Here is a 22,182-nt window from a genome sequence, read left to right as displayed (position 1 = left end):
ATAAAAATTAGATTGTATGAAAATAGTAATTTATTTAGTTTGATTTTTTTCTTTTTAAAAAAATAACCAAAACCAAACCCAATAACTGAAATATATATATATATATATATATATATATATATATGAGAGTTAATAATATTATTTTGATGTTTGTCGTATCATATATTATATTGTAGAAACCAATTAGGTTATACGTATATAGACAAATATTATGTAATAGCTCTGAAATGTTATTTTGCTTTTGATATATTAGTTCAAACATTACCGGTCAAGGCATCGATTAGCTCGTGTATAAGATAATGAATTATACATAATATAAAGATGATAATATATTTAGATAAGACAATGTTGCATTACAGTAATCTTTTTTAAAATTCGATTCAAACATTTTAAAATGATGATGAATAATCAATCAAAGTCTAATCATTCGCACTAAGAGGTGTCTTTGTTTACAATCTATCATATCCCAAAGAAACAAGTGATTCAGAACAAATTCCATAAAAAACAGGTGAATGTCACTTTGAAAGACCAACACATTACAGTTTTTTGATAATTAGATACACCGTGATAAAACTGAACTGCTCAGCTTAAACTTGCGCTATACGTTGTGCCAAATCGTCTGCTACACTGATGGAATGTTAATTATACATGCCACATAGATTTGAAACGTAGACTATGTATTTAATTGTACGTAGAGATAACAACTTTTTAAGCTAAGCAACTTGCATCTTGAGATCCATACCATGGAGGGACTTGATAGTTTCATCTCCTTCTGCCGGTAAGTCATCTAAACTTTGAATCGGTTGCTTTAGGCACCGCGTGAATTGAGTGAACAAAGGGAAATGCTGAGGAGAAAAGAAATAAGCTCCCATTCTTTGATATGTGAACAAGTCCGTTGCTACATTTTCGTCTAACAGAACCTTCTTGATCTGTTCAAAACCTGAGGAATCACCCAAAGCTGATGAGTTTTGGCCAGATATTTTGACTCCATGATCTCTGCAAGAAGATGTTATTTGCTTGAGTAACATTTCTGGGCTCGAGAGAGATGCAGCTGACTGGTGGTCGTCTGATAGGTCCATTCCAGGGAGTATCATTTTGCATGAATTTCTTGAGAAAATTTCAGCAATGGCATTGTAACCACCTCTGTTTTCGGTGTTGTAGAATCCAGCTGCTAGCTCAGAAGGGTGGGATCGGGATCTATACCAGGAATGGGTTAGAGGAACTTTACCAGAAATCGTAATCGGCATGTCTTTGAAGGTTGATGCAGCGAGCGACAAGATTCGATCGCCATGAGATACCAAAAGGTTCGAGTACCAACAGAGAAAAAAATCACCATACAGGCTCTCCCAAGATCCACCATTCTCCATGAAGAAGCCTCTAGAAATTGGATTATGGTAATTGTAGCTGGGAGAATCATGGGGACCCCCAAGTCCCCATAGAGGGTTTCCATGCATTTCGGCATGGTGCTTAAGATCCCTAAGCATAAATTTGTCATAACACTGGAATTCTCCAGCTCCATTGCTATTGACTGAATGGTGGTGAGATGGGTATCGAAGCTCACCTTCTGGTCCAAGACCAATTGATATAGCCTATAGCGCAAACACGTTGATAAAAAAACAAAAATCAGCATCTCATGTCACAAGCTAGACTAAAAAAAGGCCATTTTCTGCTACTCTACCAATATAAATGATCTTACCGTGATTGTAGAACCCAAGAAACCTGAGAATGTGGATTTGAAATTATTGCAAAACGCTTCATATACTTCAACTGGAGTCTTTCCATCTAAAACAGGAAGATCATCCACAGCTAACGACAGACAATTTTTGTATTGTAGGCCTGAGCGATCTGTGAAATAGATACCAGGTTCAGATTCACCGACTCGAGAAACCCATTCTGGAAGTTGGATTTTGTGTTCTTCTGATGAATGGAAACAGAGAGACACGTGAAGTTTAAGACCCAATTCTTGAACCATTTCCACAACAGTGAGGTAGCTTGTCCATTGATACTTTCCCATGGCTTCCTTCTCAGCTACACCCCAGTACACCGGGAGTTCCACACCATCAATGCCCAATAATTTCAAAGCTTTCAGCCCAGTCGCGATTGCTCGTGTGTGGTTTATCGTATTGCAGTTAGAGACAGTATCAAGTGGCAGTCCGACGTACAATTTCAGACCATCAACCTGCAAGGATCAGGAAAAAATTACTTATTCAGACTTTCTACGATCACGGAACAATAAGCTAATGCAGGATATGGGCATGGCTATTTTTATCAAGTAAACAACAAAATGGAAAAGAATCACCCTGAAAAATGTCGATAGAATCAATATGTGATTAAAAACAATGCTATTGTACTTTGAGTTCATTTCAAAATTTTCTTTTGCACATATTTGATGTCACATCCCTTGATGCTTTGACTAATTTTTTGTCGTGTCTCTGCTATAATGACTTGATACTCGCACTTTACAACTCTCTTCTCTATACCTTTACTTATCTACCATAATAAACTAGAGTGCGTTCATCGTCCCTTTCGGTATATCCGTCTCAATTTTAAGAAATATCCCTCCTTTCTATAATCTTTAGTTATCAACTTATCATGTCATCAACATTTAGAATAGTTCTCAATTTTAAGAAATATCCCTCCTTTCTATAATCTTTAGTTATCAATTTATCATGTCATCAACATTTAGAATAGTTATTTTCTTCAAACAAAGATACAAAATATCCTAAATTCTATAATTTAAAGTCATTTTTACATTGATGTGCCACATACCGCATATGTACAAAGTGTATGGATGCCAATATTTGTAGAAGACTTGCTTTGATTTTGGATATAAATGTTGTCAAACAGAACATATTCAAGATTTCGATTTTACAACTATATATATATATACAAAAATATTTTTTGAGAAATGAAAATTAATAGCAAAAACAGCCACGGTTCTTACATAAATCCTAAAGGAACATGCTGATAAAAATTCAAAATCCGGGATGAACCCATGAGCCTAGCCTCCCAGTGATCAGAAACATACTAATTACAAAGCAATCAAAGCTGTTCTCTCAGAAAAACAAATATTATACCGCCGTCTAGACAAGTTGAACAATTTAAAAGGATAATGAAAATAGTAACAAATATTTAGTCTAAAAAATCATAAGCAACAGCATCAATATGTTCCCAAAATGTTATATTAGCATAATGGAACAAAATATATGGATGCATCAGAGGAAGCTTACAGGAACTGTTCTTGAAATATTTGAAGCTTTATCGGGAACAACCGAAACCCCATTTTCAGAAGTGGCAGAGGCTCTGAGAGTGAAACCAAAGACAGATTTTGAAGGCCAAACCAAGCTACGACCAAAATTACACCCCTTTGAGTAATTATGATTGTTCTTCAAATTACAATCCCTAGCATTCAAATTCTTGCTAAAACTAAAGAACCCGACATCATTATTTCTTCCAAGATTCACCTGCAAGCTTCCCATCACTGAAACCTCCATATTTAGGAATCAAGATTGCTAATAAGACAGAGATTTGCCTCAGCAAGCAAAAAGATTGAATCTTTTTTTGGTATTATGTTCAAGAAAATGGATGAAGACTTTACAGAGTATTGGATTTCTTTAGGTTAATGGGTTTTGATTCAAGTGGAGGAGGAGAAAAAGGGTTCACTGATTTGTGTGGAAATTTGTTGGGTTATAAATTGAACATCGTAGTGGATAAGGAGGAAAATTGGATATTAATATTTTATAAAAAAAGTGCAGCGGAGAAAGTTTTTATGACACGTGTCAATTTGTGGTGGGATAAAACCTATCAACACGTAGACGATAAATTTTTATCTGCATTTATAGATATTTAATTTTTCCATTTATATCATCAAGCTTTTAAATTTTTCCCCCCGTTTTTTAGGTGTGATAAATTGAGAAAACTATATTTTTAAATCTTAAAATTTGCATGTTTATCATATTTGGTCTTGAAATCGATAAATTCACGATCTTAATCAGATAATTTATATTTTTTCCAATTTTATTTAATTTTTATCAAAGTCTTTACTTGACATAGGACACATTAATAATGTATTTTGCCACGTCAACCTACTTTCAATGACAAATCATCATTTTCTAACATCACATCAATACTTCAATGAAAAACGATTAATATAAAAAAAAATTAATGAACTGAAAGAATGTAAATCTCCCATCGATTATAATTACTATAATAAAAATGAATATTTATAGATGTGTGTGTGTGTGTGTGAAGAAAATTTAGCTAAAAAAATTTTCCTAGTGAAAAAGAAAATCCTTTGAACTTGGATCACAAGACATTTCTGTTGATAACATGAGAAGTTTAGTTAAATAATTGTGAGTATGATTTAGTGGAACGTGGCAGAAGCCATGACTGATTGATTTGGACGGATTCCCGCAATCATTGAGCAGATTCTTTGATAATATGATTCATTTCCACCATGGAAACGTTGTTACTGAAAGTTGGCAAGATGTGGATAAGGTTTTGCTTGTCTTGATATGGATATACTTAGTATCTATCCATTGTTTTAACTGCAGATAATGTTATCTTTTTATAAATTACTTGATATAGATCCATTGGCCTGGTTGATTCTAGATGTGATTATACATATCTTATTTTTCTTGGATGAATTTGATGTGAGAAATATACAATTGTAAGTCAAATACTAGTAAAAATTCAAACTTAAGAACAACGAATAAATTTATCTTTCATTTCTGTTGTAAATCCTTCCATGTAAACAGGATAGACTCCCATTTGTGCTCCACAAGCTGCATCTTGTGGCTATTGTGATTTATTTACTAAGGAATGGACAAACACACAAGATGCCACCGTATATCAATCATCAACCACAAATGCTCATAAAATAACATTGATTCCACAGCGATTGGATTTGTGTATTTGTTTGGTGAACAAAAAAACGTGGCCTTTTATATGCTATCCTTTGCAAATAATATAAGGAATGAGTTGTGTTATATATTGACTTTGCTTTTGGCAAACTCCTAAAGATGCTCCACTAGCCAAACATCCTGTGAAGGTGTTAATGCCTCAAATTTGACTGGGAAGCAGAAAACATGAAAGATTTGTTCTCAGCTGAACTGCAGCTAAAATCTTTATGGCAAAGTAGTGGATTTGGTTCTCTAGTGAGTCTGCAACCTACGAATCCTACCGTCCCAGTGTTAACTCTTCCAACTGAGTAATCGTCCTAATGCTCGACCGCTAATCAGTTTCGCTCCACCGGTAGTCACCAACAAAGGTCCAATTATTCTATGAGTAGGTTTGCGGTGAGACGGTCTCACGAATTACGGGTCGACCCGATTTATATTTGAAGTTAAAAGTAATTCTTTCAGCGTTTTACAATATTTTTTATGGGTCGGGTCGGGTCGGAGCTTGAACGCAAGGTTCTTACAGAGAAAAAAACATGAAAAAAAGCCCTGTAGAACACATACTCCAGCCAAAAAAGATGCTTTCAAATAGAATCATTTTCATGCAAATTGCATATGACACTACAAGGTTCGTCAATAAAAAGAAGACAAAATTTAAAAGCTTTAACAATGCATAAAAAAAGTTCACCAGGATCCAAAAAATTAATAGCAACAAGAAATAACAGTAACATTTTTAAAAAAATAGAGAAAATTTACCTCAGAAATGTCAGTTTCCGGCTCAGATATAACACACAAAACCGCAGTACCTGCACTTTCATTTGTTCATCTGTTGATATAATTATGTAAATAACTCTATATTACATGGTATCTTTCTCGTTATTTCGGATATAATTCTTATCCTTTCGATAATCCTTCTTTGATGGCTTCAACTTTCTTCTTGGAGCACCAATACCCGCTGGATCAGCCAATGGACCGGACCATGTCTGAATCGGATCTTTCGAGTAGGAGAAGTTCATGGAACTGAAGGGTACATCAGGAGGATCAAAGGTTGGATCGACATGATTAGATGAACCTGAAGCAAAACCAAGCCCTCCATCTTGGTGGGGAGGAGGGAATTTTTCGCTTTTGCTCTTCGCATTTGCATGAGTAATGAGTCGTCGTCTCTGTTTCATTGGGTTCAAATAAATTGTCACAAATACACAATTTACGAGTTCTCTCTCTATATATCCTTCAAATACGATTTCATGACAAGTGACATAGTTACAAACCTATTCATATATATTAGTAGCAGCACACAACAAATAATCACCAAACCACAGGTCTGTGGCCGAAGATTTGCTCTTTTGAAATATAAGGCGAAGGGCAAAAACAATTTGTTAATAAGAGATGCACTAGATCTGATGAAAATATGCAAATGTAACGAGAGGGAGAGAGATGTATTGAATAAATGCCGTACATCAATACTGGTTTGAAGCTCGGCATTGGCTTCAGGAGCAGCCATTGGCCGCATCCCTCGTTCACGAACACGAGCTTTCTTCCCACCATCGGCATGAGCTTTACCGGTAGCTCTTAACCTATGACCACATAACTCAAGTCAGATACTTAAAACATAACAGATCTTAAAATTGCTCATCAGCCTAAAAGTAAGAATGTAATATATGTTGACGTAATAAATGCACAATCTTTCTTCAACTAGAAAAACAAAAGTTCTGTAAACCTTCGAGATTCTTCGTCACGACGCTTAGCATCTATTTCCTTACTCGGTGGATACTTTGGAAGGCTAGAAGGATCACATGCATAAGGCTTGGTTAAGAAGAACTGTGAAAAGACAAAAGGATAGCCCGTTAATAAGTTTGCTTTATATTCTAAAGGTTAGTTTCTTGATTTATCAGAAACCATGTGACAAAAGATTGACAGAAGGAAAAAGAGAGCTCACTTCACTCTTGAGTGCAGCTGTAGCAGTTTGACGTTCACTTGGATCGATTGAAAGTAAAGTATCAATTAAAGGCAATGAACATTGGGGGAAATCCTTAAAAGTCTCCTTAATGCATCTTTTATACGATTGTTGGGGTTTAAATATGGTTGCATGAGGAAGCCTTGACTTCTTCCAGTATTCTTCAGATGGAGAGCCACATAGCTTGAAAATCCTGTGCAGTTGTTCCACCTGAGCAACATGTACGTATTCAATAATGGATACAAAGCGGCGGTTGCATAACACAAAACGTGTTGAAACATTTTCTTACAACTTAGAGACTAAAAAAAACAGACAACAAAACTTCAGGATAAGCTATTGCAGTATTACTGTAGATGCACATAACTGCGACAATGGGTGGGACAAACGAGCAGATCATCTGAGAGATACAAGTTAAAATAACATGTAAACATCTGGTGGGATTGTGGAGCTGCTAGACACAAGCCCATTGAACCAAGTAATCGATCATTGGGATAACACAAATTTCACTAATTTTTTTTCTGACTCGGTGTGCCTCAAGCTAACAAATTGTGATAGATTTCTCTACTGACCATTAAACATGCACAGTGTAATTTAACAGAAATCACATGCCTTTTACCACTGATTTATTGAAAAAGAAGCTTTGTGATAATCACGGACACATACTTAAAAGCACATTGTTTATTCATATAAGTTCAAGGTTCTAAAAATCGCATTGCATGATGATGCGTTACAATCAAGCTTCAAGTTCTACAAGTTTAAATGGCTATAATACGAGATTAATTGTAAAAAAAGGATTTAGTTTTTACTGATTATATCATGTCAATCAATAGATTATAACAGAAATATATAAAATTAAAGAAAAAATGCAAAAAAATTCAAATTCTGAAAAACACAAGTCTCAAATTTACAAATAATAATATTTCTAATTTACTAGTTCTTTATTTCTTCCTTAATCTCATCTTCTATATTTTCCAATGCAAGTTTAGCTTTTATGTCGGTTTCTTTAAGGTTTTTTTGTTTAACAATTTTATATTATCAAATATTTATTATTTCAAAACTTAAAAGTTAACTTTCACAAAAAAAAGGTTAGCTTAAAATTTTATTAAACGCTTGTGCTTTTTCACACTTAATAGTTAATTCTGTCAACCTCAAACTGACCATATTTTTCTTTTCTTTTTTCGCCCAAATGGATGCCTTTTATATACATTTCACGCTTAATCGCACTTTTTAAAACACACATCCATTAAGAAATTTCCAGCTAAAATAAAGAAGCCAAACCAATCAATTTCTCATGAATACAGCCATTTATGAAGAGAATTAAGACCAAAAACTGTGATATTGTACCTACTATGAACATAATATGCTCATAAGTAGTATGTTAGAGAACAAATAAAAGGTTACAAAGGAAGTAGATTTAACTGTTACAGAATGTACCTCTGTGCGCCCAGTCATGATGGGCTTCCCAGCAAATAGCTCAGCCAAAATGCACCCGGCACTCCACAAGTCCACCCCTACACCATACTCCGTGGCACCAAGAAGAAGCTCTGGTGGCCTATACCAAAGAGTGACCACACGACTCGTCATTGGCTGCCTGTTATTAGGGTCAAAAGTAGAAGCCAATCCAAAATCAGCAATCTTGAGAACTCCTCCATCATCAATAAGGAGATTGGAACCCTTGATATCTCGGTGCAACACATGCCGGTTGTGGCAGTGCTCGAGTCCAGACAATAACTGATGCATATAGCATTTCACCTACAATAATCCCAAAAAAAAAAAAAAAAAACTTACAGGATCAATGCCAAATGGCACTAAAATTCAAGCAATAAAAGCACAGAAAGGCTGTTGAAAAAAACACATTGTATAAACCAAGAAAAATGAATTGAATCCAACCTGAGGCTCTGTAAACTTGATCCCAGGGCTGGAAGCAAGACCAGCTAAATCATGCTCCATGTAATCGAAAACCAAGTACAAACTACATGACATTCTTGATGTCACCAATCCTTGCAACTTCACGACGTTTGGATGATCCAGGCGTCGGCAAATCAAAATCTCCCTAGCCATAAACCTCACACTCTCAGGCTCCAGATTGTCGAATCTAACCTTCTTCAATGCCACGATCTTCCCTGATATGGCATCTCTAGCTTTATACACATTACTATAAGTACCTTGCCCAATCTAACCACAATAATCGAGAACATAAAACACAAAAAACTTAGAACATGATAAATAAATAAATAAACATTAGAACATCATAAACTAGCATACTCAGATGTAGTAGCATCACTATTTACCTTATCTATTTTTTCAAACGAATCTGCACGTCGAGGAGTCCATCCGTTGATAGCCTCTCCTGCCACAGCAGAGAGCCAAGATGGCCATCCAGCAGCCACTTGCTCACCATGAATGTGCATAGGGGGGTTACTTAATCTAGGATTTGGCCTAGACCTCCTCCTCTCACCTTTTTGCCGCCTTCTGCTTCCCTCCTTCCGCTCTTCCTCCTTTGTATCCTCGCCATTCTGGACTTCGCCGCCGCCGCCGCCGCCGCCGCCGCCTTCTTCCTCAGATTTACTTACTGGGTCAACTACTACTTTCTCTCTCCTCCCAGAAGGAACAGACAGACCCTTTTTTCCTTCCTTACCTCTCCCCTTTCCAGATACAACCTCGCCACTTGGCGGCCCAGAAGATGAAATCTCTCTCCCGAAAACACACCCCATATCTCGAGAACCCTAAAACTCATTTGTCACCACATCACACTCCTGTACCTCATCCAGAACCCACCAAAAAACACACACACACAAAATCGAACTCTAAAGCACACACAAAAAATCAAACTTTCAAATCAGATCAAAACCATACTCTTCACTCAATCCACTAGAGGGTCAAGATTATTCGAATTTAAGCAACTAAACCAAATGGGTTGTAATTAATCGACTAAATAAACACTTAGAAGTGTGCACAACAAGCAATTAAACAAAGCAATAATCTCGCAGGCTGCAGCACACAGGAAAAATCCTAGCTTTCCCCCCAAAATATGCAGTGTGGCAATAATAATACAGCTAAAGGCCGCGATTTATGGAAGTCGAGTACAATATGCTAACTAGACAATATACCTCCAAAAGGTAAAAACAATAGTGTTTGACGATTTATTTGCCCGATAGTTGTGCCTTCTTTTTTTTCCAGGTGGGAATGGAAAAAGATCAGATAGTGAATTAAAGCTTGCAAAGTTGAATTCCTACTTTCCAGTTTGGTCAAATATGGGAAAATATTGTAATTAATGTCAAAAATCGAGTGGAAAAACGATCAAGATTCAAGCTATCAGATCTGTGTTTTTCAGGTATGTGATTGGTCAGTAATCATGCTCAAGAATTGCATATATGGAGACAAAAGATTACTGTAAAAACTGAAGGAATGGAGAGCGTATCGGAATTTAAGTCAAGAAGATTTATCTTTTTATTTTTTTTTAATACAATTTTTTTTATATGACATTATATATGTATCAGTGTCGCACATCAACATTACATCCAAAAATTATTAAAATCACCAAAAAAATAAAGATAGTGGATTAAGGCTACCTGTTTGACAACATAAATTATAAAAATCATAAAAAAAAACAAAAATACAAAACAAAAAATACAATTTTTTCAAAAATGAAATATCACAAATTTTAAAATTTTTGAAAATTATAATATATATAAAAAAGTAAAAAATTAATCATTTGATATATTTACTAAATTTAAATCGTAAAGCAGTGAAAAAAAATTGGCAGTTGATCCCTTGATCTCGTGACGGTGTATAAATTATTCACAAGTATCTCAAAATTATATTGAAGTGCGTTAATTTTATGCAAGGCACAATATAGCTAAGCTAGGGAAAAGTTTGGTTAATTTTGAACTTGAGATGATTTTGCCTTCCAAACATAAGATCGATTATTGTTTTATTACCTTTTTATTTCGAATCATGATAGTTTTTACATTTGCATATTTCGACAATCTATACATTTTATGTGATTTAAATTAAATCTTAAAAGTTATCGATAATTAAACAAATTATAAAAGGCAAAAACTTATGTGAGACGGTCTCACGGATCATATTTTGTGACACGGGTCTCTTATTTAGGTCATCCATGAAAAAGTATTACTTTTAATGCTAAGAGTATTACTTTTTATTGTGAATATCGGTAGGATTGACCCGTCTCACAAATAAAGATTCGTGAGACCGTCTCACAAGAAACCTACTCATCGTAAAATTATGACTTAGCCCTTTACACTTGAAGCGAATTCTACTCCACCAATTGAATTGCCAACATGCCCTTTTTTGGTTTTATTTTATTTTTTTGATGTTTAGGATAGGAAGATTACAATTCGTCACAAACTTGAGAAATTGTCCCTTTATTACAACATTGATACCATCAGGTGAATGACTTTTAGCAACATGTTGTTTTCCAAATATTACAAAAGGTTAGGTTTGCAACTAATGCATTAATATAAAGATTTATTCAGTACATAGTAAGATAGAGACTACGGATTTCATCGTCATAAAAAAATCAACAAGTTTATCTTCAGGTTGACATGTATATCAGTTACGATATGTTGTACACTCATCGTGCACATTTATGTGAGTACTTGTGATGTGATATCATATATTGTATATGATGAAACATAAAAAAAAATTGTATATCTAATAGATGAGTGTCACTTCATAGATGTTCACATAAATATGTAAGGTTGATTGGTCTGCTGCATATCAAAACTATATAATATATATGATTGGACAATAAAAATGCATAGCACGTTGAAATTCACGTAGAGCTTGATAATTTGCTGAACCATGTAGGATTATGACACCTCAATTTGTTCTCATTTTCACGCCCCCATCTTTATAGCGACTCATGCTTCAATCTAGTTCGTGGGATTGTTCCATTAACGACTTTATTGTTTATTAATTTATTTGTACCAAATCCACTCCAGAATAAAAAGCATAATCAAACAAGAAACAATCTAACAATTGACAATTCGAAAAATAAATATTTGAAAAAGAAGGATCTCGTGTGTTGTATTGCAAATGGTAGGCTTGACAAATCATCTCGATGATGTTGTCTAAAAGTTTTTAGGAAATTCCTTAAAAAAAAGTTTACAGGAAAAAAATGGATGGGGTTTTAATATTTTCTCATTGTAAGAAACTAATTTTTTTGGGATATTAAACAAATGGATTTTCATCATATTTGTAAAAGAGCATATATCACACGAGACGGATCGACCTATATGACGTGTATTATAATATTTTTGACACAAAAAATAATATTTTCATAGATCGGATAAGATTGGAGATACATCTCACAAATTGAACCATGAGACTATCTCATATAAGTTTTTGTGATTTATAAATTGCCAAAAAAGTTTCACGATTAAAATATTTACTAGTATTAAACAAAGGAAATTATTTGTTTATCAACTGAATTGTTTCATTTTGTGTTTCGTTCTACTAATATTGAGTTAAACGTGAATGAGTGAGAGTAGTACTGAGATGAGTGACATCCTAAGAATTTATTGTGCGTCAAGCTGCTGACGTTGCGTCGCTTTATCTGATTAGCTAAGTGGGCCATAAAAGAGTGACAACAGATCTTAATGAGTAATATTGTCTCTGCTGGAGACATGACAGACAGCAGAGAAAGAATAAGACTTATCTCTAAAAGATATGAGACAACACCATCAGATAGATACGCACCTTCCCGGACTCATGGGCCTAACAGCCCGACCCATTAGCACCTAAGTAAGTGAACTATGTCCGACCACAAGTATAAGGAAGTAAAGTTGTGTCTTGGCTGACAGCTATAGTTTTTAGCATAGTGGTAAGCACTTGATCCTAACAAGTGGTATCAGAGAGGCTAAAATCTTGTCTTGAATATTCCTTACGTTCAAACTGATAACCATGTCTTCATTCAACAAAATTCATATGTTCTCCAGTGAGAAATTTGATTATTGAAAAATCATAATGCATGCTCATTTAGCTACACAGGACGATGACATATGGTACACCATAACTAACAGACCCATGAAAATTATGAAAGCAAACACAGCTGTTGCTCTAATTGACGGAGCACCTCATCATATCGAAAAACCACGCGATGAGTGGACCACATAAGATAAAAGAAAAGTAAACTTGGACAATATTGCCAAGGACATTGTTGGAAACTTAATTTCGGTTATTTGAGAAACTAAGTGTTTAATTTATTAGACTAACTGATTAAGTAGCTTGAAGTAACTGAACTACATAAATCAGCTGACAGTGGCCTAAACTGAAGATTAATGCGCAGTTTATCGAAGGCAATTGAAACCAGCTGAGCTGAACTTACAAAGACAACTGACCGATCAGTTGGAAACTGATCAGTTGATATATTCAGTTGTGAGCTTACCAACGTTTGCTTATCAGCTGATCATTCAGCTGTACACGTCATCATTTGTCGAAAAAGACATTCAACCGACAACAGTACAAAGCAGACTGCAACTCATTGTGGAACGCCGCATTTCAGAGCTTACAGTGTACGAATGTCAGAGGTATATTGATGTGGCAATCAACGGGTATAAAGATTAAAATTATATTTAATGTTACCATTGAAGAGAAGCCTATAAATAGGTGAAAAAAGCAGTTGAGGAAATAATCGATCCATCTATTCTCTTAAGCTTGCTGTTACCCTGCTGAAATTATCGATCTTACTCAAGAATTAAAAATATCACACTTATCAGATATATTTGTAGCATTTGAGGCTACTTTTCGAGATTATAAGCACAAACCGTTTTGTTGTTTATTTGATCTTTAACTAGATCAGTTGTGCTAAGTTCAAGTCGAAGAACTGTGTGATATTTTGTAAACTAAGAGTTTCAGCTTTGGCAGTGTTAAGTCCAAACTGAAGTGAATTTTGTATCGATCAAAGTCTTTTAGTGCATATCATATCCTTGTGATAAAAAGGGTGACGTAGGTAATTAAAATCTTCGAACATCCATAAATCTTTGTGTGTTCTTACTTCAGTTATTTATTCTATCTTTCAGTCAATTTATTTCTGCAACTATTATCAGTTAAACTGGTTATTATTTACTGACAAGATTCATAGTTTCAGTTTGTCACAAAACTGACACTTATTCGAAAAGATTCTAAAATCGTGAGTGTTTATTCAACCCCCCTTCTAAACACATCTCAACCAATCAACCAATCCTAACAGACATTCTCCACAAGACGCTGGATAAAAACACTTTCAGCAATATCAAAATGTGTAATTCAGCTCAAGAAATTTGGGAAAAGCTGATTCAATTGTGTGAATGCAATGAGACGAGATGAAACAAAATGCGAATAGAACAACTATCAGTTATCTGCGATTTGCTCTCAAGTTTATTCAATTTACAAATCACATGATTTAGCTCTTACTTCATTGTTGTATTCGTAGCATGCAGGTCGCTTGCTAGAGCTATTCAGTTATGAAACTGATAAGTAAATAATATATGCTAAGTGTTTCAGTTTGATATAGTATAAGTCCAACTGAAGTGGGTTATCACAAATCTTTGTAATCAATCAAAGTCTTTTATTGAAATCATATTCTTGAGATAGAAAGAGTGACGTAGGAGCAGTTGAAGACTCCGAACATCCATAAAATTCTTTGTGTTCATCATTCTATTCTTTATGTTTTCAATATGTTATCCAAACTTATTCAATCTATCTTTCAGTTTATTTCTATACTACAATCATTAGTTAACTGATTGATATCTACACACAAAATTTCTAAATAAGTTCCTTAAATAGCTGATTTATATCCGAAAAAAATTACATAAGCGAAGTGTTTATTCAAACCCTTCTACACACATCATCATCCTTAACCGATTCTAATAACTAAAATTTCAAAGTTTGATTTTGGTACATTAACTTTCACTTTTTGACTATTTTGATCAATTATTGATGTGTCATAAAAAATATTGACATATCATTAAAAATTCTTACGTAAATTAGAAAAATGCTGACTTGCAGTTGTCGCCAAAATTGTACCAAAATAAATGAAAATTAAAATTTAATATATCAAAACCAAACTTTGAAAATTTAATTTACGAAAATAAACAAAAGTAGACAAGTTATTGGACCAAAAATATTATTTTTTTCTTAAACAATTTCATTTATCATGGGACAACACAAAATGGGGACTATAATTTTTGTTTCTTGTTATACATTTTATAATCCAATTGTGAATATAAAAATATATTATTTGTAAACTATCAAAAGACACCAAGTTTAACATAGAGCATTTATTTCACATTTCTTTTTCATTTAAAAAATATTAAAGAGTGTAGACCATAGTTTCTTGTTCCTAGATGAGCAAACATTTTATAATCTTTTTCATGATACACATAATGTATTGATTAAGCAAATTGGGAGTACTTCAATAATCAAGTTTAGTGAAAAGAACTTTCGATTGGGATAATTTTATAAAATATTTGGAGAAGTTTTCTATGAGAAAATTTATGACATTGGTATAAACGAATATTTAATCTTTTGAGATTTTCCATATTCATTATAATAATCCTTTTAATTTGTTTGTGGGTGTGAGTGTTAGGGAAAAATATTGTTACCGTTGGGTATTAAACATGAGATTTCGTTCTAAATTTGAGATATTGATATCAAAAACATCAGTTAATTATCTGTATTTACAATTCATGATTTTCTATTTTTTATTGGACCATGTAAAATCTTTGTAAACTTTTGCAGATGATTAAGCATGTAGCATGCTTGGCATTCCATCATCATGCTTGTAAATAATGATTATCATTAGCTCAAGATATATAAATTTTAAAGATTCAGCAGCTATGATCATTTTCATAGTCGCTTTTCTACTTGAATATGTCGATCACGCACATCTAGTAATATTAATGATATATATGAGAGCGATCGATACATAATGTATGGATTATCATGAGATTTAAAATACTTGAGTTGAACGTACGTGATCTACTAAATTTAATTTTGAAAAAAAGTTAAGAACTCGGTCCTAAAATAATAATAAAAATTAAGATATATAAACATTTTTAATAACAAATTATTGTTCATATATACCTAAAAATCCTACGTAAATTTATCGATGTGATCGAATGATTGTATACACACCTTTCAAAATTAAAAGTTGATTGTTTACATAAATGAGATAATGAAATAAATAAAATTATATATCTATAAAAGTTTTGCTGTCTAATATTTGCAGGAAATGACTTCACAACCCACTAGTCAAAGGCTATGGGCCATACATAATCATATTTACATAAATTAAAATATTATTATTTAACGTAATTTGATTTTAAATAAATAAAAAGCATGGATCGTTGCCTCGTTGGTCAAGCTTGACCCGATCGATCCCATTTTTAATCATAAGATAATCCCAAGTTAGATACTATTGATTTTGTGTATAAAAATATTTTTTTACCTGTTAAACAAAAAAATATAAAAAAAAAGTCTCTGAAGGTAAATTATTTATTTATATAATGAATTTCACATAATTTATTCCAAAATCCCTCACTTCCTCACTTTTGTTATTATTATTATTATTATTATTATTATTCACATGCAGTTAATTTATTCAAATTCCACATGACATACAGCGTCACATTACTAATTATTAGATTTGAATTTTAATAACATATATTTTTAATAATTGTCCTTATCGAAAATAGTGATTGACACGTGAGACTAATGCGGTTCATGTGTGGTTTAAAAGGTTGGAATTATACTGTTATTAACAATTATAATTTTATTTGATCTTATAATTATTAATTGTATCAGTGCCAAGAAACGTAAACAATCACAACATATGATGTATTTGGTAGAAATTAATTAAATTTTTTGGCATGAAAAAATGTCAGCATTGCAAAGTGGAAAAATTTGAAGGTAGGAGTGAATTAGGGGATTCGGTTGCTTACTACGAAATTATGTGGAATGGGAAGTTCAATATCTAGCAAGTGGGGATGAGTTAACCATAAAATGTAAAGTTTAAATTTTCTAAACAATTCAATAAATCTGATGGCTTTACATATTTCATAAATATTATTTTACAATTTACCGCAATCAATAATTTCAAAGCTGAAACAATACTAAAAATTTAAAAACACCAAAAACTATTAAATCGAATTAAATGAATGCAAAATAACTTTTTCAAGATATAATTATTTTATTTAAAAATTTATTATATATATGAAATGTAATGTCCAAAATGCGATAACGTAATCCAACTACATGCAAATATAGTAAAAATAGAAAATGCTTAATTAAATTATTTTAATTGCATGAATTAAATGTGGTAAGCGTATTTATATGTTTAAATTATGACTTTCTACTAGAATGCATAAAATTGTGTTTTAAAGGTTATTCGAGACCCGATCAAGGAATGAAGATCGGAGACCGTAAAAGAGAAATATTTTTATTACATGATTATTTTTAATTATTTAATATATGGTATATTTGATGTGATATTTTCGAAAATGATGCTTTTGAGATGTTTTTACGCGCCAAATCGTATTTTAAACCGACAATCGATTTTCGATGAAAATAAGTATTTTTTGAGAACTCGGCTAATATTTTCGAAAATTTTCTTAAACAAAATATTTTACATACTATATAATGAGCCTATTATACCTAGGTTATTGGACCTAAACCTTTTCCATGACATTTTATATTAAAACTAGAGTTTGTAAACCCTAAAACTACATCATAGCTCACACATACAATCACTAGACTCCTAGGGCTTCAGTATCCATCAGCACACACACCCACACACCACACATCAGCACATTCACGTTAATTGAAGGGAAAAAAAAAACGCAGCAAGCTTTCTCCCCCGTCTCTCCGCCAACGTCCCTCGTGTCAAGAATTGTTTTTCGTGCATGAAACACGCAAATCAATCATCGTTCATATCATATTATGTATTTTATACATGTTTGCCTAAAAAATATGATATCCTTCAAATTATTTTCGTTTTTATGGCATATACATGTTAAAAATTTGATTTTCATGCTTTTAAATTCATGCTTTTGTTGCACAAAGGGGCTGCCATGATAGGGCTATGAGAATGGACGTTTTTCAGCATGATTAAGGGTCCATAGAGGCTTAGCTAAGTGCTGGACAAGAGGGGAAACATGCTGAATGAAATTTGGGTTTGTAAGAGAACTATGGCTTCGTTTTTTGTCCTTGAAGGGTGCGGCTGCTGCTTGCTGTTCAGGCACGTCCAGGGGTCCTAATAGGGTCTAGTCATGGTTCTAGATAGCTTGAGGCTGGTGCAAGGCCTAGGGAAGGAGCGTGCGCTTTGGGGTCGTTCAAGGCTTGTAGGGGCGCGAGTTATGGTTTCAAGTGTGTGGGCTATAGAGCCGGTCCAGTAGGGTCTAATAGGTTCGTTAGGGTCCTAGCTGAGTCAGCTAGGGCCTGGTTGGTTTGGTAAAGGGCTAGGGCCGAAGGGGGTGCAAAGTTATTAAGCTCGGGTGATGGATCAGTTCGGGCACCTACGAGGGTGCTTCAAACACAATATTCTCGATGAGCTGCAATATCTCTTGTTCTAAGAATGTATACACCGATGAATTAGATCGAGTTTGATTTCAAACCAAGCAGAAAACACTCGAAGTAATCATTCGTTAAGAAAAACTCATAGATTTTAAAAAGACTTTTAGCTTGTGTGAACTGATCGATTGAAATACGAGGAATCAGTTCCAGCTTCTATCAGTTCAGCTATGAATTTAACTGAACTGATATCAGCTGAATTGATCATATCAGTTTAAAACACAGTTAAACAGTTAATACACAAGATATATTTATGGATATTTGGAGACTTCAATTGCTCCTACGTCACCCCTTCTACCACCTCGGGTAGGATCCACTAGAAAAATTTGATTTATACAACACCTTGTACAAACCCACCCAGCTTAGGACTCACCCACTGCCTAACTGAACTCCTAGTTTAGACTGAAGGCATCACCTTCCAGCCAACACTTGTCTAACGTCTCTGTGTCTAAGACTACATACACAAGTTTTACGTCTTTGTATAAAACGGAATTTGAGTGGTGGTGTGTAAGTGTGTGTGGGAATTGATCTCTGAAAACAACCCGAAATGTGTTCACACACACTGAGGAAAATAGGCTTCTACACTAAGCTTATATATCTCGAAGCTTTCCTTCGATTGAGCTGATTGCTTCTTGTAAGCTGATATGCAATAAGCGTGCCATTTATTTTCTCTCTTGTTTTTCACCTCTCGTTGTTCTACTTTTTGTTGATGGTCTTGGTATGTATTTATAACAGTAATGCGACCATACATCAAGACTCATCACATGTGATCGTTGCAGCTTGAATGTGTTCCTTGAAATTTGTGTCTCGACTTTTCCGACAGCCATTCTGGAACATTTTGTCTTATTAAAGCTTTGCTGCAACGTCCATTATTATACTATTGATAGTACATATACTTTAGTACCTTTGTGCACAGCTGGATCCCATTGAATAAGCTTATCGAGCTCTGCAACTGATTGGTGCTAACTATGTTCTGAGCTGGTTCGTTGAACTGATCTTCAGTTGGGCTGGTGAAATCAGTTAACTCGTCAGTTGAACTGATTTCACTCTTTCAGTTGAACTAGTCAGCTGGGCTCTTCATCAGTCGAGCTCTTCATCAGCTTGTGTGCGTCTGAAGGTCTTCTGATAAATCATATTTCAGCTGGACAATCAGTTGAACTGGTTTACGATTTATCAGTGGAACTGGTTCAGTTCGAATAATCAGTTGCACTTTCAGTTTGCATTATTCGATAGTTTCAGTTTTGGCTTGATAACTGATCAGCTCGAATCGTGATCAGTTTCAATTTCTGCGCACTTAGGTAAAATCATTAGAAACAAAATAACAAGTTTTGTTAACATCAAAATCAAGTAGGATTGCGAACATGAAATGTTCCAACAATCTCTCCCTTTTTTATAACCACAAAACTTAAGCAATTAAAGCGATTTTAAAAAGTCAAAATTTTAAACTTTAACTAATTCTCCCTGTAAGGTCCAGGAAATTAAATTTACGTAACCTGAATGCATGCAATCTAGGGTTTTATTTAAATTATGTGTTTATATATTTTATGTATTTAATTCATAATTATTGCATGCATATGATTTATTTCACGATATTTTAAAAGTTCATGCATTATGGTTTTCAGGTTGCGTTCAAGCGAGGAACGGAGACGGGGAAAAATTAAGAAAAAAATATTTTTATTGTATTATGAATTTTAATTAATTAGTATAAGGTGTTCTAAGTGTATTTTTCAAGAAATATACTTTGTTGGGTATTTTTATCCGCCGGAGCATTTTTTAATCGATACATAAATTTTATCGAAACGGGGGACTTTTTGAGGGCTCTGGCAATATTTAAAAACTTACCAAAACGAAATATTTTTCGGGAGTGTGTTTAGATTGATGGGCCTATTTTTAAGCTTAGTGGGCTCAAGACCTTTTTAAAACTGTTTAAAATATAATTAAAGCCCCATTAGCATTTTGTTTACTGTTTAATTACTACACTAAACACACCCTTAACCTGAATCCACACATAACAGCCGCCCACCCCTCCTAAAGCAGCCATCCACATGAGAAATACCAGCAGCACTGTTTTCCTCCATTTACTTTGAAGCAAATGTCTCTCCCCGCTCCTCCGATGCCTCCTCGAAGTGAAATTCTTCGAGTTTTCGATCATAAAACATCAAGGCAAGCCATGTAACTTTATTTCTGCATCATTCATACATTATTTATGCTTATATGTGCACTTGATATGTAGTTGGATCGGTCCTTGCATGATAAAAGGTTTATGATTTCGGTTGTCGCGATTTTTGCATAAAAATATTTTCCCAACTCACGTTTTTGTTATTGTCTGCAAGGGGCTGTCGATATTGATGCTAGAGGGGCGGTGCATGTCGTGAGGGAGGGTGTCCTGGTGCTGGAATTATAAAATGGTTGAGCCAAGGAGGAAACCGAGCGGGCTAGGGGTGTAGGTCGACACTTGGGTTATGTTGGCTTCGGGACTAGGGCTGGCTGTAGTGGGGTCACGCGGAGTCACGTTGCAGATCCTAAAGGGTCTGAGACGTGGTCTGGAAGGGCTCCACGATGGTTGGTCTCGCTCTAGTAGTCGACCATAGCGTTGGTGGTGATTAGGTTAGAGTATTGGCTTGTTTCGGAGGTAATGCGTGGGGCTGAGTGCATGGTCCAATAGGCATGAGTTAGTTGTTCCAGCAGTGAGTCCGCGACTTGGTCATGGCCTTAGGATAGTTGGTTGAGGGCTGTATGCATTGGTGTTTGGTCTAGGATTGAATTCGGAGCCGTGGGTGCAACTAGGGTTAGGGCTTATACGTACAAATTTTTTTTTTCAGCAGGTTGCAACCGAGTGTAGGGGGTTCAAAATGTGTGGAATATGGTTGATTATAGCTGGTAGGATGTGTTTAGGTTGTGGTTTAAGTTTGGAAAGTTTCGATTAAGTTTCGGGTTGATTCAGATTAAAACCGGGACCCCGGTCCAAGTTTTAAAACGAGTCGATTAAGTTCTAAAATGGGCTCGAGTTTTCGTCTAAGAAAAATTCAAATATGTTTTGGGATGTTTTAAGGAGTTTGGTAAACTTCGGGTCGAAATTTAGAGATCCATGGGTAAAATGGTCACTTTTGGTTTCAAGAGGCAAAATGATCATTTTGCACCGGGGGTGAGATTTTACTTCTGGTAGCACTCTGAGCACAGATTTATCAAGTTTTTAAATGTTTATGCATCATGATTTTTATGTAATTATGAAAATACGTTGCATGTTTGATTTTAAGAAAAACTTACGTTTGTGCACGATTTTGATATGTGATGAAAATGATGATGTTTTGAAGGATAAGAATTTGTTGTGACTAACGATGTATATGTAAATGCTAATGATGAAGCCTAGGCACAGTGAATGGGTAATACTGTCGCTGATGTCCAACAGCCGTCGGGCACCACAGTTTTATGTAGATGGATCCATCGTATAATGATGAAACGATAAAACTAATAAGAAAGTCACAACTAATAAACTGCATTCAATTAAAGTAAATGTGTAAGGATATGATGATACGATGAGCTGTTTTGACATGTTATGATTTCATATGACACGTTTACATTTACGCTTTTTAAGTTCATGAAAAATATATTGATTACAATATATTTTTCATTGTTGTGTGCTATGTATATGTACTTGTTATTCCGTACATGTGTGCTGAGTCTTTAGACTCACTAAGTGTGAATGATGCAGGTGAGCATGTCGATGAGGGGACTGAAGGTGCCGAATTCTGAGTA

The 22,182-nt window shown here is 34.4% G+C and overlaps 2 protein-coding genes across 2 annotated transcripts; both read right to left on the bottom strand.

Annotated features, from left to right (window-relative positions):
- Positions 1 to 479: 479 nt before the first annotated feature.
- On the bottom strand, positions 480 to 3,679 carry LOC142554951 (inactive beta-amylase 9-like). The gene is made up of 3 exons (XM_075665558.1): positions 3,231 to 3,679; positions 1,697 to 2,179; positions 480 to 1,589 (listed from the first exon to the last, which is right to left on the bottom strand). The coding sequence occupies exons 1-3, from the start codon at positions 3,492 to 3,494 to the stop codon at positions 714 to 716; spliced, it is 1,623 nt and encodes a 540-aa protein (XP_075521673.1). The 5' UTR covers positions 3,495 to 3,679; the 3' UTR covers positions 480 to 713.
- A 1,856-nt stretch (positions 3,680 to 5,535) lies between these two features.
- On the bottom strand, positions 5,536 to 10,269 carry LOC142554950 (putative serine/threonine-protein kinase At1g54610). The gene is made up of 7 exons (XM_075665557.1): positions 9,144 to 10,269; positions 8,743 to 9,027; positions 8,287 to 8,604; positions 6,835 to 7,062; positions 6,616 to 6,716; positions 6,355 to 6,472; positions 5,536 to 6,061 (listed from the first exon to the last, which is right to left on the bottom strand). Exons 1-7 carry the CDS (start codon positions 9,564 to 9,566, stop codon positions 5,756 to 5,758), a joined length of 1,779 nt encoding a protein of 592 aa, XP_075521672.1. The 5' UTR covers positions 9,567 to 10,269; the 3' UTR covers positions 5,536 to 5,755.
- Positions 10,270 to 22,182: the final 11,913 nt, after the last annotated feature.

The sequence above is a fragment of the Primulina tabacum genome, chromosome 9, assembly GCF_025594145.1.
Source record: "Primulina tabacum isolate GXHZ01 chromosome 9, ASM2559414v2, whole genome shotgun sequence".
Taxonomy (NCBI): domain Eukaryota; kingdom Viridiplantae; phylum Streptophyta; class Magnoliopsida; order Lamiales; family Gesneriaceae; genus Primulina; species Primulina tabacum.
This window is presented reverse-complemented; position numbering and strand designations above follow the sequence as displayed.

Excerpts from the sequence above, each read along its gene's own strand:
- LOC142554950 (XM_075665557.1), bottom strand. The coding sequence starts at position 9,566 with ATGGGGTGTGTTTTCGGGAGAGAGATTTCATCTTCTGGGCCGCCAAGT. Across the intron at positions 8,605-8,742 it reads TCAAGTTTACAGAGCCTCAG|GTGAAATGCTATATGCATCA; the intron begins GTTGGATTCAAT and ends GGATTATTGTAG. Across the intron at positions 6,062-6,354 it reads AGCTTCAAACCAGTATTGAT|AGACGACGACTCATTACTCA; the intron begins GTACGGCATTTA and ends CCAATGAAACAG.
- LOC142554951 (XM_075665558.1), bottom strand. The coding sequence starts at position 3,494 with ATGGAGGTTTCAGTGATGGGAAGCTTGCAGGTGAATCTTGGAAGAAAT. Across the intron at positions 2,180-3,230 it reads ATATTTCAAGAACAGTTCCT|GTTGATGGTCTGAAATTGTA; the intron begins GTAAGCTTCCTC and ends TGATCCTTGCAG. Across the intron at positions 1,590-1,696 it reads TCTTGGGTTCTACAATCACG|GCTATATCAATTGGTCTTGG; the intron begins GTAAGATCATTT and ends TTTGCGCTATAG.